Consider the following 14,243-nt stretch of genomic DNA (forward strand, 5'->3'; position numbering starts at 1 on the left):
CTTTTTGGGCATCCTGTGCGCTCAGTCGTGTTTTACGATTGTGCATGATGGGTCTCATGCGTCCTTTACCCATCGGCCGTGGATTTGGAAGGCGTTGGGTGCTTGGCATGATTTTATGAATGGGGCGAGTCAGGTTGCGTGGTTTTATCAGCATGTGTTGGGGCATCAGTAAGTTTCATCCTTTTTTTAATAGTGTTTTTGTTGTTTATGGCATTGATTGATTTTTGTTGTTCTTACCTAGTCCTTATACGAATGTTCCGGACGCTGACCCCGATATCGACGTTGCATCCGTACATTTTCGACGTATCCGTAAAGACCAAACATGGTACCCCTTTTACCTCCTCCAACACGTTTACGCACCCGTCATGTACAGTCTTTACGGTCTCAAATCCCGTTACGACGATATTGCCATCCTCTATTTTTCCAAACGCCGCGGTTCCATCCCCGTGAACCCCCTCACACCTTCCCAACACGCCCTCTTTTGGGGCGGAAAGGCTTTCTTTGTCTTTCACCGTCTCGTTCTCCCTGCATTCTTTATGCCCCTTTCTCAGGTCCTTTATTTCTTTGTATTAGCGGATCTAGCCACAGCATGGACGCTGGCACTCGTTTTTCAAGCCAACCACGTAGTCCAACACGTGGACTGGCCCACACCTGACCCGAAAACAAATACAATCAACCAAGACTGGATGGAACTCCAAATCCGTACTGCGCAAGATTACAGCCACGACGGATTCTTGACGACTAAATTGACGGGTGGATTAAATTACCAGGTCGTCCATCATGCGTTCCCGCAGATTTGTCAGTGGTATTACCCGGAAATTGCCCCGATTGTCAAGAGCACTTGTAAAGAGTTTGGTGTGCCCTACACGGTTCGAAAGGACTTTTGGGAAGCGATTGGTGATCATGTGAGGTTGTTGTGGGATTTGGGGAGAGATGCGCGCGTGGAGAAAAAGGCCAAGTAATGGGCAAATGGGTTTCAACTAGACTTGAAATAGTGTGCCTTCCGTTAATGGAGGAAAAAACAAAAAACTACAGATGTAACTGTAACGGACTTTCGATGAAATATACCAAAAGACGTTTTCTATAACTTTTCTTCATCATCATAATTCATTATCTATGTATACATTATTATAAAAAGTGGTCCTCGCTTACCAACTCTGTATATACATGGCTTCTCACTTTGACGACGACGAGGTGTCGTGGTCATCCAGTTTTCGCTTCAATGTGGGGAGCACCTGCACCGGCGACTCGGAAGGAAGTGAGGGCATATCCCCCTCGCTTTGATCGTGATTCGGTAAACATGTCAACACGTCCAAGACTCGAGTGCTAGCCCGTTTTGGCGACGACAAGGGCAATTCCATAAGGGGTGGCTGTACGCTAAAGACCAAGCACATAACACGTCAACAGATAAACACTAGAAGGGGGCATGTAACAAACGTGCACTCACTCGCTAGGTTCAATCTCAATCACAACGACAGAAACATCATCCCACATCCGTCGACGCTCAGTCCAAAACAACTCTTTTAAACCCCCACACTGTCGTGCACAAAGAGCATCCACATAGTTGACCAATCTCGCCGCCCCAACAGACCCAACAGGTGTGAAGCCTCCACCTACATCCCTGGGATCCCCACGATCATCCAACACCTTTTCCAACCGTCCAGCCCGACCAAAAGCTTCCAATACACGTTCAGCAGCCATATCGGCATCCCTACTCTCCAAACACCCCCACAACCCATCACTCCCCAAAACAACCAAATACCCCCGTTTTCGTTCCAGTTCCAAAATATGGACATCAGGCACGCCTTGAAAGAGCCTTGGTTCAATCTTCATGATCACATCTCCCATGGCGTCACCCATGCCTAAATGTTTGACTGGGAATCCATATGGATTGATAAACTCTTGTGGACGGAACACGCGGGCGTTGGATAGACATCGGATCGCCGTTCGTGCATTCTGGGGAAGTGGTTGCGTGATGGGTGGGTCGGATTTGGATTCTCGAAAGAGGCCACCGGCTTTTTGGATAAAGAGGGCTTTGGTGGGGTGGGAGACAGTGTGGTCTTCTGTGATGTGCCAGCGGGTATAGCTGGGTGGGGTTGGTGAGTCGTGGCTGGGAGTTGGGTTTCGTCGGGTGGTACCACTTCGGCCAATGATTGTGCGTGAGTCGCCGACGTGAGCGGTCAGGATCCATTGCTTGGCGTACAATACCACTACATTCAACGTGCATCCGTCGTCAGGAGGTTTGTGCCCTCCTGGGTTTTTTGTGTACTCCATATACTCGCTTTTCCGCATCTCGCAAAACTGATGGTCAAGTTCCTGAAAGGCTTTTATCATGGCTTCCTTCATGGCCCCCTGCTCTTGAGGTTCGTTCAATTGCCATGTTGCCCGGGAGTTGAAGCATGAGAGTATCTTTCCTGGTATCCGACGCACAAACCATTCCGCCGCCGCCCTTCCACCATGTCCGTCAGCAAGGCAAAAAACGTGGAGTGTTTTCCCATCTTGGGCGGTCAAGGTCTGGTTGGAACGAGGCATGTAAATGACATCCTCCATCGTATCGTGCAGTGGGCGGCAACCTCCGTCAGACTCCTCCCACCATCCTCGAACACCTGCGCCAGCCCAGGTAATGCTGCGGTGGACAGGAGACGTGATGTTGGCGTGAGGTTCGAGATCAATCTCTGCGATACTGCGCGGATCCAAGTTTCGCAGCGTTATCCATGACCGTCGGACTGCCGCAACTACGGGTGAGACAGATTGGACAGCATATAATTTATCATGAATATGTTCTATCGTCTTGAATGCCTCGATATGGCGCAAGTAGCGATACACTTGTAGTACTCTTAGGTCAATCCCTTCGTGATCCAACGCTACAGATCCGCTCGCGTCCGAGTCAGACTCCTTGTCCTTTACATCCAACGCCGATACCTCATCCTCTAAGCATGGTACGGCCGACGCAAGACCAAGAATACGCAAACTCTGGATGCACGACGTGAGACATTCCACTGTTCCCACCTGTGCCATCCCCAACAAATCTCTCCAAACCCTCCTCCCCCAACTTTCTCCGTTCCCCGCGACGCGCGACTGAGCCCTGCATGACTCGCATGACTCACTTGAGGAATAAGCCACGGCACCATGACGACCACCTTCAACTCTTCCTTTGGAGATCATTACATATTTTGTCTACGAAGCAATATGTCTGAGCCAGCACCGACAACAGAGGAGATCACACAAAAGATGGAGGAGGTTGTTCTCGGTGAGGACGGAAAGCCGCTTTCAAAATCTGCTTTGAAAAAACTCGAAAAGGAGCGAGAGAAGGAGAGGAAGAAGGCTGAACGCGAGGCAAAATTGGTAATGCCCGGCCCGACATCTTTCTATCTGATACAAAAGTATTTAACGATTCGGTATGTGAAAGGCTGCGGAGAAAGCTGCAAGGGATGCGGCGACTCCTGTAAGTGCAATCACTGGTGATCTCGCCAGTGTTACTTTTTTTTCAACCAATTGGTTTCGGATGTAGGACTGTTCCAAGGACCGATATGGCAACCTGCCTTTGAACCAATCCCAGGACCGCCCAGGTACACGGCGGAGACATGATCAGGAAAGGACGATTGCCCGAAAGGACGCACATATTCACATTTTATTCTTGTATCAGGTCATCCGCGCAAGAAGATTGTGGGATTGTCAAAGAGCGATGTTGATCAAACAATCCTGCTGAGCGCTCGTGTACAGACTTCCCGTCCTACTGGTAATATATGCCCGTGAAACAGCTCTTGTCAACGGCGCATAAGTACTGACCACGATGCGCTGGTCGCAGGTAGCAAGAAATGTTTCCTGACTTTGCGACAGGGGACGGTCACCGTGCAAGGTGTCCTAACTGTTGACGACACTACCATCAGCAAACAAATGCAAAAATTTGCTGCCAGGTTAGAATAAGTGTTATCATCATCTCGATGAGGGAATCCCACTGATGCGGTCGTCCCATCCTTGTAGTATCTCAGTCGAATCACTTGTGTTGGTTGAGGCCAAAGTGGTGGAAGCGCTCAAGGAGGTCACGTCATGCACGGTTCAGAATCTGGAACTCCAAATTGAAAAGGTAGATAGGCCTGAAAGCGTCCTTGTCGGATATGATCTCGTTACTCACACCACATTTTGCTCAGCTCTACGTTATCAGCGAAGCAAGCCGTCTTCCATTCACTCTTGAAGATGCCTCAAGACCTGAACCCGAGTTTGAAAAGGTATGCTACGTTAAAGTAGGGTGCTCTCTTGTTGTCTTTACCAGAGCCTTGACCCTACTTTGCAGGACCCTTTGCTGGTGCGCGTTAACCTTGACACCAGATTAAACAACCGACCAGTCGATCTAAGGGTACGTTGCATATCTCGTTGACCAATCGGTTATCACTTGCAGCCACGCTTACATGTATACAGACCATCACAAACCAAGCTGTTTTCCGCATGCAACACGGCGTCTGCCGCTTGTTCCGTGAATACTTGGAAGCCAACAACTTTATTGAGATCCACACTCCCAAGTTACTTGGAGCTGCAAGTGAAGGTGGTGCAAATGTGTTCAAGGTGGAATACTTCAAGGGTATGTGGCTCCCCTCTGATTACATTTACGAATTCACCTAGTTCTCATCAATGAGTCTTTCCATGACAGAAAATGCATACCTAGCGCAATCCCCTCAATTCTACAAGCAGATGATGATTTGCTCTGACTTTGAACGAGTCTTTGAGATTGGACCAGGTATATCACCAAGATTTCTTGTTTCATGTTTGGTCGCACTAACACTTCAACCCCTCATAAAACAGTTTTCCGTGCTGAGAACTCTCAAACTCACCGACACATGACCGAATTTGTTGGTCTCGATCTCGAAATGGCATTTGACGAGCACTATCACGAGGTGGGTCCCCGAACACAACATGTCTGACCGCAACCTTTGTACCCATCCATTCGCATTTAGGTTCTTGACCTGATCGGCGGCCTGTTTGTACACATCATCAAAGGTCTCAAGACCCGTTACGCGGCCGAGATTGAGGTTGTGAAGCGGCAATATCCTTTTGAGGACTTTGAGTTCCTTGAGACCACCTTGCGTCTCGAGTACCCGGAAGCTGTCAAGATGCTGAGAGAGGCAGGTGTAGAGATGGACGATTTCGTTGATCTCAGGTACGAAACAATACGCGCCGTTTTGAATTTCACCAATCGTCTTACATGTTCTTTGCTTACTGTTTAGCACTGAGAACGAGCGTCTGCTTGGCAAACTTGTCAAGGAAAAGTACAAGACCGATTTCTACATGCTTGACAAGTTCCCCTTGGCTGTGCGTCCCTTCTACACCATGCCCGACCCGAACCGACCAGTACGTTAACATTGCTCTGTGGTCAAGAATCCGAATAATATATTGACCCCACCGTTGTTACAGGGATACAGTAACTCGTATGACTTTTTCATGCGTGGCGAGGAGATTCTTTCTGGGGCACAACGTGTACATGACCCGAAGCTGCTGGCAGAGCGCGCCAAGGAACACGATATTGAGCCCAGCACCATCCAGCCGTACTTGGATGCGTTCAAATACGGAGTTCCGCCTCACGCAGGTGGTGGTATAGGTACGTGGCTTTTATAGGTCAGTTGCAACCCCGCGTCTTATCCGTATCTCATCATTTGCTGCCTATTTTTTTTTGAAAGGTCTGGAACGTGTCCTCATGTTGTTCTTGAACTTGGGTAACATCCGTAAAACGTCATTGTTCCCCCGTGATCCCCACCGACTGGCACCATAAACATTCTGTTCCAAAAACTACATGCCATTTGATTTTAAAAGTTGTACTACATTAGAAGAATATATACAATGGCTTTCAAACGGCACCACATAATTTCGACACTCTAGGCGTACAGAATAAATAGGCGATTGTTTTTTTATACCAAAAAGTCATTAGTCTTTTGTCCAACACCGCAGCGTTAGTTTTTCTTGTCTTCTGCAGATTCATCATCATCTTTTGTGACCTTTCGTCTTCGCTTCTCAAGAGCCATTTCCTCCGTGTGAGGAATAATTTTGACACTGATAAAATGTAAGTCGTTGGTATCTCCTTCTCATATGATATATGCATGTGCCGATCATACCGGAAGGGTAGCGGGACCTCAGTGACTGCTCTAAACTTGCCAATGTTGTTTGTATGCTCGTTCTCCCTGTGACCACAAGAGGTACATGATGCCATCCTATGTCCACGTACTAAGGAAAACCTACATCCGAATGATACTCCACATAAAGCGTCTATAAAAGTAAAATTCATGGGTGAGCATGCCAGTTCTAGCAGAGTAGACAACGAAAATACCTAAAGAGTTCCAAAAGCGCTTGCACGTAAATCAATATCCGAGCATCGTTGAACACCCCCCAGTTGTTGGGTGACAGGAGGAAAACCCACGACAGTCTCAAAAGGAAGTTGACCCTGTTCATCTCCGCTCTTGAGAATGGGTAGCCAAGTGAAATAACTCGCTACAAAGCAGTCTCACCCGATGGATGTCATGTAGAGCCATGGCGGATACACAATCACTTTTCGCAGGTATTTGTGATACTTGTTCTTCTGGAGAAGACCCCAGTCGTATAGCACATCCCAAGCATATGCATACATTGATGCAAAAATGGCAGACACTACGACAAGCGCGATGATGAGTATAACGGATCCTTGTCAGAAATTCACAGAGGTCTTTACATATCCAAAAGACGCGAGCTACAGTGCTCCCGTTGATACGAGCTGCAGCGGAAATGAAAACAACCGATAGAGACAGACAGTACTTGACCGCATTCGTCAAGTGCGGGTGTACAAGACGGTTGTCGTAATAACCTTGTGATAGGTATGTATGATTAAAAAAGTATCACCAAACATACTGCACAATATACGTACGACGAAGACACTGGAGAAGCCGCCATGTCGCCGGGATAGCGGTAATAAATGGCACAACCCAGGAATGGGAGAACTCGCAGTGATCAGCTAGATGAATGAAGATAAGTCTACGGTGCCGCTTTGTACAAGAGCCGTGCCAAACAAAAACATACCTAATCTGTCAAATTGGTGGAAAGTGGTGCACACTAGAATTTGCATCGATACGAACATGTACGTCTGCAGAACCATAGATAAGCAGAGCGCAACAAGCCTCCTAAGGAGATCGATGCTGATTACCATGGAACTGAGGAGATCTGTGATAAAGAAGTCTCGAAATTGAACTTCAAACAGGCCCGAAAAGGTTATTCTACCCTGTAAACTGAATTATGAGTATTATGAATGCTGACATCAAATAACGGCAAGCCTAACCAAGGTTCGTATGAACCATTTCCGCGACGATCGGTGAAAGAAATTGAAGGGGTTTATCAGGATCACGATTATAAGGAGAAGGAGCATCTGCCAATGAGGGAATCAGGACCATGCTATATCACCGTGCGTAACATTGGCCATCTTACCACTGGATACCAATTGAGGGGAATGAAGGGGAAGATATTGTCGTCCATGGCAAAGTACATGTTGTATGCAAAGAGGAAGAGCAATATAGATGCCACCTCCGAAAAGCCCTCGGGAGGTAAATAATCTGCGTTTCAAGGAATATCTGAGATCCAAGATCTACGATCTGCCCCCGGCGCATGAAATCTCCGTACCTCTAGGATCGAGCTCGAATACGAGGACCCAGTTTACATGATATCTCGCCCAGATTACGAGTAGCATTGAATAGTAGAAAAGGAAGAAAATGGGTATACTGGAATGAATCAAAAGGGTTGATAAAGTCATACTGGCTGAGACGGGCTCGCATAGGCCGTACCTGAAACCGCCATAAATGAGCAGAATCAGTGCAACGTTCTCATCTGGAATTCCGCCTGTGAAGGTCTTCCGCAGAGTCAGCGCGATCGCTGGAATGGCCAAGCCAACAAAGAGCCCTGTACGCCACGAAGTAAACCCTTGCGACTACATGACGTAGTTTGGTAAACATCTATTAGTTGACAAACTTATACCGTGCGTCTCCAAACCTGCGCTTTGAGATCCGGAATCCGAAGTTTTCTCATTGCCGAGTGCCGATCTCCTTCTGCAAACACCTCCGTGTACAAAGCTTCCGTTTCGGCAATCAGATCTTCCACCTTATTTGACGTAAAGAGGTGGAGACTCTTGGCTCGGGATAAGTATATCTCGCTGCCGACCCCAGTAACTGTTGCATAGATGAGCACACTGGTAAGGACGATCCAAACTCTCCCAATTGATAGCTTTTTCGTTCTTCTTGAGAATCTTTGTGAGAGAGGTTTGGTTTATGATTCTAAAGTTTTTCAACAGCTAGCATTGAGGTGTCGATATGATTTCTCGGACTCAGGTAATCAGTACGTCTTACAAACCTCCAAAAGTCTGTAATACTTTGACAGAGTCAGATTTAGTCTGCAAGTGTTTTTACCATATCATCAAGATCATTGCACTACCTCAAGGAATGCCTTTTGTAGGCGGCTCCTGGGGTTTTTCACAACCGGTGTAAAATTCTCGGCCTCGACAGCGGCTGGCGCATCCGCGATAATCTCATCATGTTGCACACTTCTTGGGGCCGGTCCTTCTTGAGGCGAATCGCTTCCGCTATCATTCTCAGTATCCGAGTGTCGCCTCTGTCGTACAGGTCGTCAGTATGTGGTCCGCAAGCGGATCGTCCGCGTGCACTTACGTCCGTTCTAGTTTGCCGTTGTTCCATAATGATGCATTGGCGACGAAGATCCTCCAGCCTCCGAGATGCATCCTGTTCCTTTCCTTCGCCGCATTCAGTCAAGTGAACAAAGCACGTACTGAAGACCGGCTTGTAGTGACTAACCAAGAAAAAAGGCGTCTGCCTTTCGCAACTCCCTATCTAGCTGTTGGAAGAAGCGCACCTCCTCTGGCGCCAGCTGGGCTTCTTCCAACATCAAGACAAGATTTTCTTTACGAAAATTTGAGCAACTTGTCAGTTAACTACAATACTGTTGCGGACGTACCATCGTCCTTTGGCTGATGGGATTCATTTGTAGTGGCTCGCGAGTGCAACCGGGACCCGTCACGCTGGACGACAAGTGACTCAGTGGAACCTTCCAACGATTGTAGACTCTCCTCCTGTGAGCTTTGCGCCGAAGAATCTTTCGCACGCTTCGCTTTATCCCGCGCTGCAACAACTTTCTTGATACTTTTCTTGAGTTGCCGATAATTGACATACCGTGATCTCCACTACGGAAAAGTCAGAGTGTCAAAATGGGTTATCGCGAGGTCGGACCGGGCTGTCAAGCAGATGAGCAAATGGACAAGTCTCTCACCTCCGGTACGCTGTTTTCTGCCAAGTACTTTGCAAACTTCATGACGATCAACAACGAATATCCATCGTCAGAAAAAAAGGTGTGATATCTTGATTCTTGCTGCGCTCGAAGCGATCGCTCACCGAATGTCACGAGGCTCATTTAACCAAATTGGGACAAGCAACTTGAACCCAAAAAAAACCAAAAGCTGAACCCTGACTTTTTACCAGAGCACAGCGTCCGGATCACGATCAGGAATTTTGGAAAGCATTTCAACACAAAAGTTCCGTCAAAATGGCTAAAAAGGGAGGAAAGAAGGCTGAGAAGATGTCGCTCACCGACTTCTTGATGAACAAAGGTTCGCAGATCTGCAGATGAACGGGGGATCTCGAAAGTGGTGGGGACGGGCACACGAACGGTTTTGACTGATATGCGACAAATCTACACAGACTACGGTGGTTCTTGGGCTGACGATGTTGCCGACCTTCCTAGTGCTCGTACGTATTACACTGTTGACCACAATGGAGTTTGTGTCTGACCTTCTTTTTGCGTCCGTTCAGCAGCGGCAGTGGCAGAGCCTTGTATGTTACGGCAAAGTGGAGTTTCGTGAAGCAATTCTTGATATTGACATTAGATGTGTACCAGATGGGTCTGATTCTAGAGGATATGCTGCGTACGATGCTGCGACAGGTCGAGGTGAGTGCCCTTTGGAATGCAGTTTCCAGCGATGGCCACCATAGGTGACGAAACTTGCGCCTTTCCACAGGAGAGCGTGACTCTCGTCCCCAAGCCCCTCTTCCGGATAACCCGCCATACACCTGCTTTTTGGGAAATTTGGCCTACGACGTTTCGGAGCGGGACATAGCTACGCTGTTCGGTGATCTGAAGGTGCATTGAGCCTCCAATACGTATAATCTGCCTTGTTCTGACGGAAAGGCAATTCTTCTTTGAAAAGGTCAAGAACATTCGTATTGTGATGGAGCCCACCGGTAAGCCAAAGGGCTTTGGCTACGCTGAATTTTTCGATCGGGAATCTCTTGCGGAGGCACTCAAATTTAGCGGAGAGGTACAATAATGTCGTTTACAATGGTAAATATCGATATCAAACAAACATCATAATTGATTTCAGAGTGTGATGAGACGCAGCATTCGTATTGACGTTGCCCAGCCACGTAAGCTACTTGCAGTATACTGATTCTGTATGTGGTCGACCTTGATCTTGACTGCCCTCGCCTTGCAGCCGCGGATTCTCGTCGAGGCCCATCGGATCAAGATAGGCCAGACAGGAGTGGCGAGCTCGAAGGTGCATGGAGAAGAGCTGAACCCCTTCCACCTTCGGCCCCTCTGCGCAGGGACAGCTCCAGGGATTCACGAGGTGAGGAGCGCCGTGGATTTGGAGGCGGTTTCCGTCGGGAAGATCGATTTGGAGGTCGCGATGACGGTTTCCGCGGAAACGGACGATACGGTGATGACCGCCGTGGCCGCGGCTTTGGTGGTGACCGCGACCGGTATGACCGTTCAACATCCCGTTCTGGTAAGCAGGTGCATGCCCCTCTCCGATTGCATTAACAACTAATCACCTTTGACTGCTAGACGCTCCCATGGCCCGCAAAAAATTGGAACTTGTTCCCCGCACACGCCCCATCACCTCCCCCGAACCCGCCGAAAATGCTAAACCCTCCGCTCAAAGTCCTGAAGGTAAGGTAGCGGCCGAACCGAAAAAGCCGAAGTCGAACCCTTTCGGCGCTGCAAAACCTCGTGATGAGCAGGAAATAATGAAGCAAATCGAGGAACGCCGGCAGCAGCGAGAAGCCGAAAAGCGTGCTGCTGAGGAGGCTGAAAAGAAAAAGGCAGAAGAAGAGAGAAAGAAACAAGAGGAGGAGAAAAAGAAACAGGAAGAGGAACAGAAAGAGCGTGAGAGGAAAGCAAAAGAGGAACAGGAGCAACAAAAACGGGAAGCGGCTGAGAAAGTGGATAAGGCGGGAGTTGCCAAAGCAAGAAAACAAGATGATGCACAAAGACCTCGCGACAATGGTCGGCCAGAGCGTCGTCCCTCAGAGGGTGTGGAATCTCGTGCGGACGCAGCATCTTCTTGGAGACGCGATGCGCCACTGAAGCCCGCTGGCCGGGGAGAACCTCGTACGGGAGGTCGCCGGGATGGAGAAAGGGGCCGCGGAGGGCGCGGAGGATTCGGGGCCCGGCGAGACAGCCGTGATGACAACAAACCCAGCACTGGGCGCGGTGAAAGCCGACCTCAGACTGCGAAGGCACCGAAAGGCCCAAAACCATTGCCTACTCAAGAGAAGGAGCAAGCACATGTCGAAAGCAAAAATGTCTTTGACCTGTTGGGCGAGGTAAGTGTGAATTCAGTGTGATCTATATTTCTGGGGTAATGGCTGATTCGGTCTGGGCAACAGGACGAATGAATGGACCAAAGCATTTGAGTGTATGCTAGTAGCACACCATATCATAGATGTATCTACCATCAGTTCTCAGTATATTCGTTTAGTCGTTATGCGTAATTATAGCATGGGAGAGGAGTGTAACTTTGTAAGGGTCGCCGTAGCGACGTGAATAGCATTATTAACCAGTCTTCAAACAATACTCCACTCAAAATAAAAACTACTGCAAATCCCGCACTTTCAAGTACCCTCTCACGGCTTCGCGGCCACTACTCTGTTATATGCTTGCAATGCCCTGATTCTGCACCGATCTGCCAATACTGGATCCATGTCCTCTGGAATGTTTTTTGGCCGAAAGTAATCTCGAAACGTATGACTTCGTCTGAGGTACTTATCGGCGTTCTTTGAAACGTAAGGCTTGAGCTATGTACAACAAGTAAAATGAATAACCTTCAAAGTAATCAGACATGGAGCGTGCAGTTCTTACCTCACATGTTGACAGATCTGGTATCTCCCAGGAACGAAACCTCCATGGTTCGAGGATGAAGCGTCCTAACCCCAAGGTCAGTAACCCAACAGCTTACTCTTCAGCGCAAGCGTCAAACACCCACCTCGTGCTGTCCATCGCCCCATTCGTCCGCTCCCCGTTCCCTTGTAGAAATTCTTATTCCCTTGCTTTGCCGACATGACTCCCCTTGTTGCCCCTCGGCAAAGGCCGGTAATGATCCCAGTCATACCCATTATGCTTTATAATGGTGTGTTAAAAATGGCAAGGTTATGCTGCTGTGGTTGAAGAGTTGGAACTCAATGATCAAGGCACATTAGTTGTCATGGTAACGCGGCTGGCATTGGTCATGTTTGATGAATTGCTGGTTCGCCCAGAGCTCCCGTTATGAGAGATATTCACCTTGCAACTTAACGTAGTGGGTCATGACAGTGCCCATATGTTCATAAATATATTAAGCCCTCATCGCTCTGCTAAAGCCCCTTCCAAAATCCCTAGTATATGCGTAGCCCTGGTTCTTGCTGCCTCCAAACAACTTGTTAATGTCTCCTGACCCAATGCAGAACCGCCAGGTTTCAACATCCCACAAAGACCACCATTTTGCTCGATAATCACAGTCAGCTGTGAAGAGAGATGGGGTTCTTCTTCGATGTCGGGATCGGCAAGGATGAATTGTCTGCAAAAGATCTTGTCAATACCAATGGAGTAGTCACAGAGCTTCGAACGACTTACCCATCGAAGACACCGAATGTCACAGATATTGGTGTTCGTGAGAGTTTAAGCGGAATTGTTCGCTGCTCCTTTACTCTGACAGCGTTGTCTGCTTCGTAAAATGTCGCTGTGGGTAGTCGAACTGTGATACGTGGTCGTGATTGTCATCAGCATTTCAGATCCATCGCAGATGGACAGGCAACTTATCCTTACCATGTTTCAAAGCAGCCACTAAAGCAAGCATGGCCGCATCCATCGCGTTTCCCTCATAGTTCAAGCAGACTATGTCAGCGTATAAGACCCAAACCGCACGTCCCTCCTCTATGCAGAGATCCGATAGGTTTAACAGTTTCGAACTACCGAGGCAAGTGCAAAAGTAAAGTCAATGAACAGCCGGCATAAACGGCGCTGGCATGCTCTCCTACCTTTCCAGTACTCGGTTGATGTATTCGCTGATACTTTGGGATAGTTCGGACGGCGGTCCTGGCTTGAATTGCGGAGAACATAGAGGTGGCAGATCAAAATTTGGAACTATGAAAAGTCACAATCAGGACCGACTTGCATCATATAGTGCAAACGTATGCAAAAGATGCACGAATCCAACCTATAAAGCCGTCCCTCGGCGCGCCAGTTTTTGGCTCTGTTATTTCTGCTTTTATCCCACACACCACCGTTGTCTCTCCCAACCTCGCCATAGCCGACCCATGTGCAGTGGTTATCGCACCTTTAGAGATGGAATTAATCGTCCGATTCAAACAGACTGGATTAACAGTTATCAACCACGTCCACCATACCAACAGTAATTTTGGCTTTTCTAAACCTTGACAAAGTCCTGCCGTCCGGTCGTACGCCTTGAGATAGAAAGCGGCGATGGTATTCTGTTGGATGGATTTTCTTGAAAGTTTCGGAATCGAGAGAGAAGACAGCAGGAGTGCTGGTCACAGATGGGGGAGTGTCGACGTCCATTCCATTCTGAACGGACGCTGGTGTTGAGTCGTCCATAATGGGGGGATATGTTGAGATCACAGACCACACAATACGTGTAGGGAATCGTAATGGAGTCCTTGTTGCCATCGAAACGAATCTGATTAGGTGATGATGTTGAAGGCAGCGCTCTTGACATTTTGTAGATCACAGCAATGCCAACTACGTCGTCCTCGTCCTCGTCTGACAGTCCAACCCTTTCCGAACGAGCCCATGACTTGCTTTCTAAAGCATCCGATCAGTTAGTTTCCCGCGGATATCCTTCACTGACAACTTTAGCGCAACGCCCGGGACTGACACCGTACCCTGCAATGGCAACATCTGCTTTGTGTATGTGAGGTTTCTGACAAGTGCATTGCGGAGGATGGCCTTCCTTG

At 48.3% G+C, this 14,243-nt stretch overlaps 7 protein-coding genes across 7 annotated transcripts in view; 3 read left to right on the forward strand and 4 right to left on the reverse strand.

Moving 5' to 3' along the window:
• SPPG_08969 (uncharacterized protein) overlaps nt 1–962 on the forward strand; it is a gene marked incomplete at both ends in the record, with an annotated part of 1,530 nt that extends 568 nt beyond the window's left edge. The window contains one exon of the mRNA XM_016757119.1: nt 242–962. Within this exon, the coding sequence (XP_016610914.1) occupies nt 242–962 (721 nt within the window). The remainder of the gene's footprint in view (nt 1–241) is intronic.
• Nucleotides 790–3,052, reverse strand: SPPG_01957 (uncharacterized protein). The gene is made up of 2 exons (XM_016750263.1): nt 1,448–3,052; nt 790–1,377 (listed from the first exon to the last, which is right to left on the reverse strand). The coding sequence occupies exons 1-2, from the start codon at nt 3,016–3,018 to the stop codon at nt 1,176–1,178; spliced, it is 1,773 nt and encodes a 590-aa protein (XP_016610915.1). The 5' UTR covers nt 3,019–3,052; the 3' UTR covers nt 790–1,175.
• Nucleotides 3,053–3,157: 105 nt separating this feature from the next.
• Nucleotides 3,158–5,938, forward strand: SPPG_01958 (aspartate-tRNA ligase). Its single transcript, XM_016750264.1, has 15 exons — nt 3,158–3,345; nt 3,410–3,445; nt 3,512–3,569; nt 3,647–3,739; nt 3,809–3,917; nt 3,985–4,087; nt 4,152–4,229; nt 4,295–4,357; nt 4,420–4,579; nt 4,649–4,735; nt 4,801–4,892; nt 4,953–5,155; nt 5,223–5,346; nt 5,410–5,593; nt 5,673–5,938. The coding sequence occupies exons 1-15, from the start codon at nt 3,190–3,192 to the stop codon at nt 5,762–5,764; spliced, it is 1,638 nt and encodes a 545-aa protein (XP_016610916.1). The 5' UTR covers nt 3,158–3,189; the 3' UTR covers nt 5,765–5,938.
• Nucleotides 5,939–5,942: 4 nt separating this feature from the next.
• SPPG_01959 (uncharacterized protein) lies at nt 5,943–9,327 on the reverse strand (the record flags this gene model as incomplete). Its single annotated transcript, XM_016750265.1, has 21 exons — nt 5,943–6,042; nt 6,105–6,170; nt 6,229–6,255; nt 6,317–6,430; nt 6,495–6,633; nt 6,695–6,826; nt 6,887–6,973; nt 7,039–7,102; nt 7,163–7,237; nt 7,295–7,381; nt 7,441–7,565; nt 7,633–7,730; nt 7,794–7,936; nt 7,999–8,174; nt 8,215–8,296; nt 8,356–8,373; nt 8,437–8,613; nt 8,670–8,752; nt 8,814–8,918; nt 8,974–9,199; nt 9,286–9,327. 21 exons carry the CDS (start codon nt 9,325–9,327, stop codon nt 5,943–5,945), a joined length of 2,166 nt encoding a protein of 721 aa, XP_016610917.1.
• A 153-nt stretch (nt 9,328–9,480) lies between these two features.
• Nucleotides 9,481–11,902, forward strand: SPPG_01960 (uncharacterized protein). Its single transcript, XM_016750266.1, has 10 exons — nt 9,481–9,622; nt 9,714–9,761; nt 9,825–9,845; nt 9,910–9,960; nt 10,031–10,152; nt 10,220–10,330; nt 10,394–10,436; nt 10,505–10,798; nt 10,858–11,618; nt 11,682–11,902. The coding sequence occupies exons 1-10, from the start codon at nt 9,559–9,561 to the stop codon at nt 11,688–11,690; spliced, it is 1,524 nt and encodes a 507-aa protein (XP_016610918.1). The 5' UTR covers nt 9,481–9,558; the 3' UTR covers nt 11,691–11,902.
• SPPG_01961 (uncharacterized protein) lies at nt 11,739–12,448 on the reverse strand. Its single transcript, XM_016750267.1, has 3 exons — nt 12,278–12,448; nt 12,154–12,218; nt 11,739–12,089 (listed from the first exon to the last, which is right to left on the reverse strand). Exons 1-3 carry the CDS (start codon nt 12,405–12,407, stop codon nt 11,919–11,921), a joined length of 366 nt encoding a protein of 121 aa, XP_016610919.1. The 5' UTR covers nt 12,408–12,448; the 3' UTR covers nt 11,739–11,918.
• Nucleotides 12,449–12,589: 141 nt separating this feature from the next.
• Nucleotides 12,590–13,892, reverse strand: SPPG_01962 (uncharacterized protein). The gene is made up of 6 exons (XM_016750268.1): nt 13,677–13,892; nt 13,487–13,606; nt 13,308–13,413; nt 13,096–13,238; nt 12,904–13,024; nt 12,590–12,847 (listed from the first exon to the last, which is right to left on the reverse strand). The coding sequence occupies exons 1-6, from the start codon at nt 13,882–13,884 to the stop codon at nt 12,634–12,636; spliced, it is 912 nt and encodes a 303-aa protein (XP_016610920.1). The 5' UTR covers nt 13,885–13,892; the 3' UTR covers nt 12,590–12,633.
• Between the last annotated feature and the right edge of the window lie 351 nt (nt 13,893–14,243).

The sequence above is a fragment of the Spizellomyces punctatus genome (genome assembly GCF_000182565.1).
Source record: "Spizellomyces punctatus DAOM BR117 chromosome Unknown supercont1.3, whole genome shotgun sequence".
Classification (NCBI taxonomy): Eukaryota; Fungi; Chytridiomycota; class Chytridiomycetes; order Spizellomycetales; family Spizellomycetaceae; genus Spizellomyces; species Spizellomyces punctatus.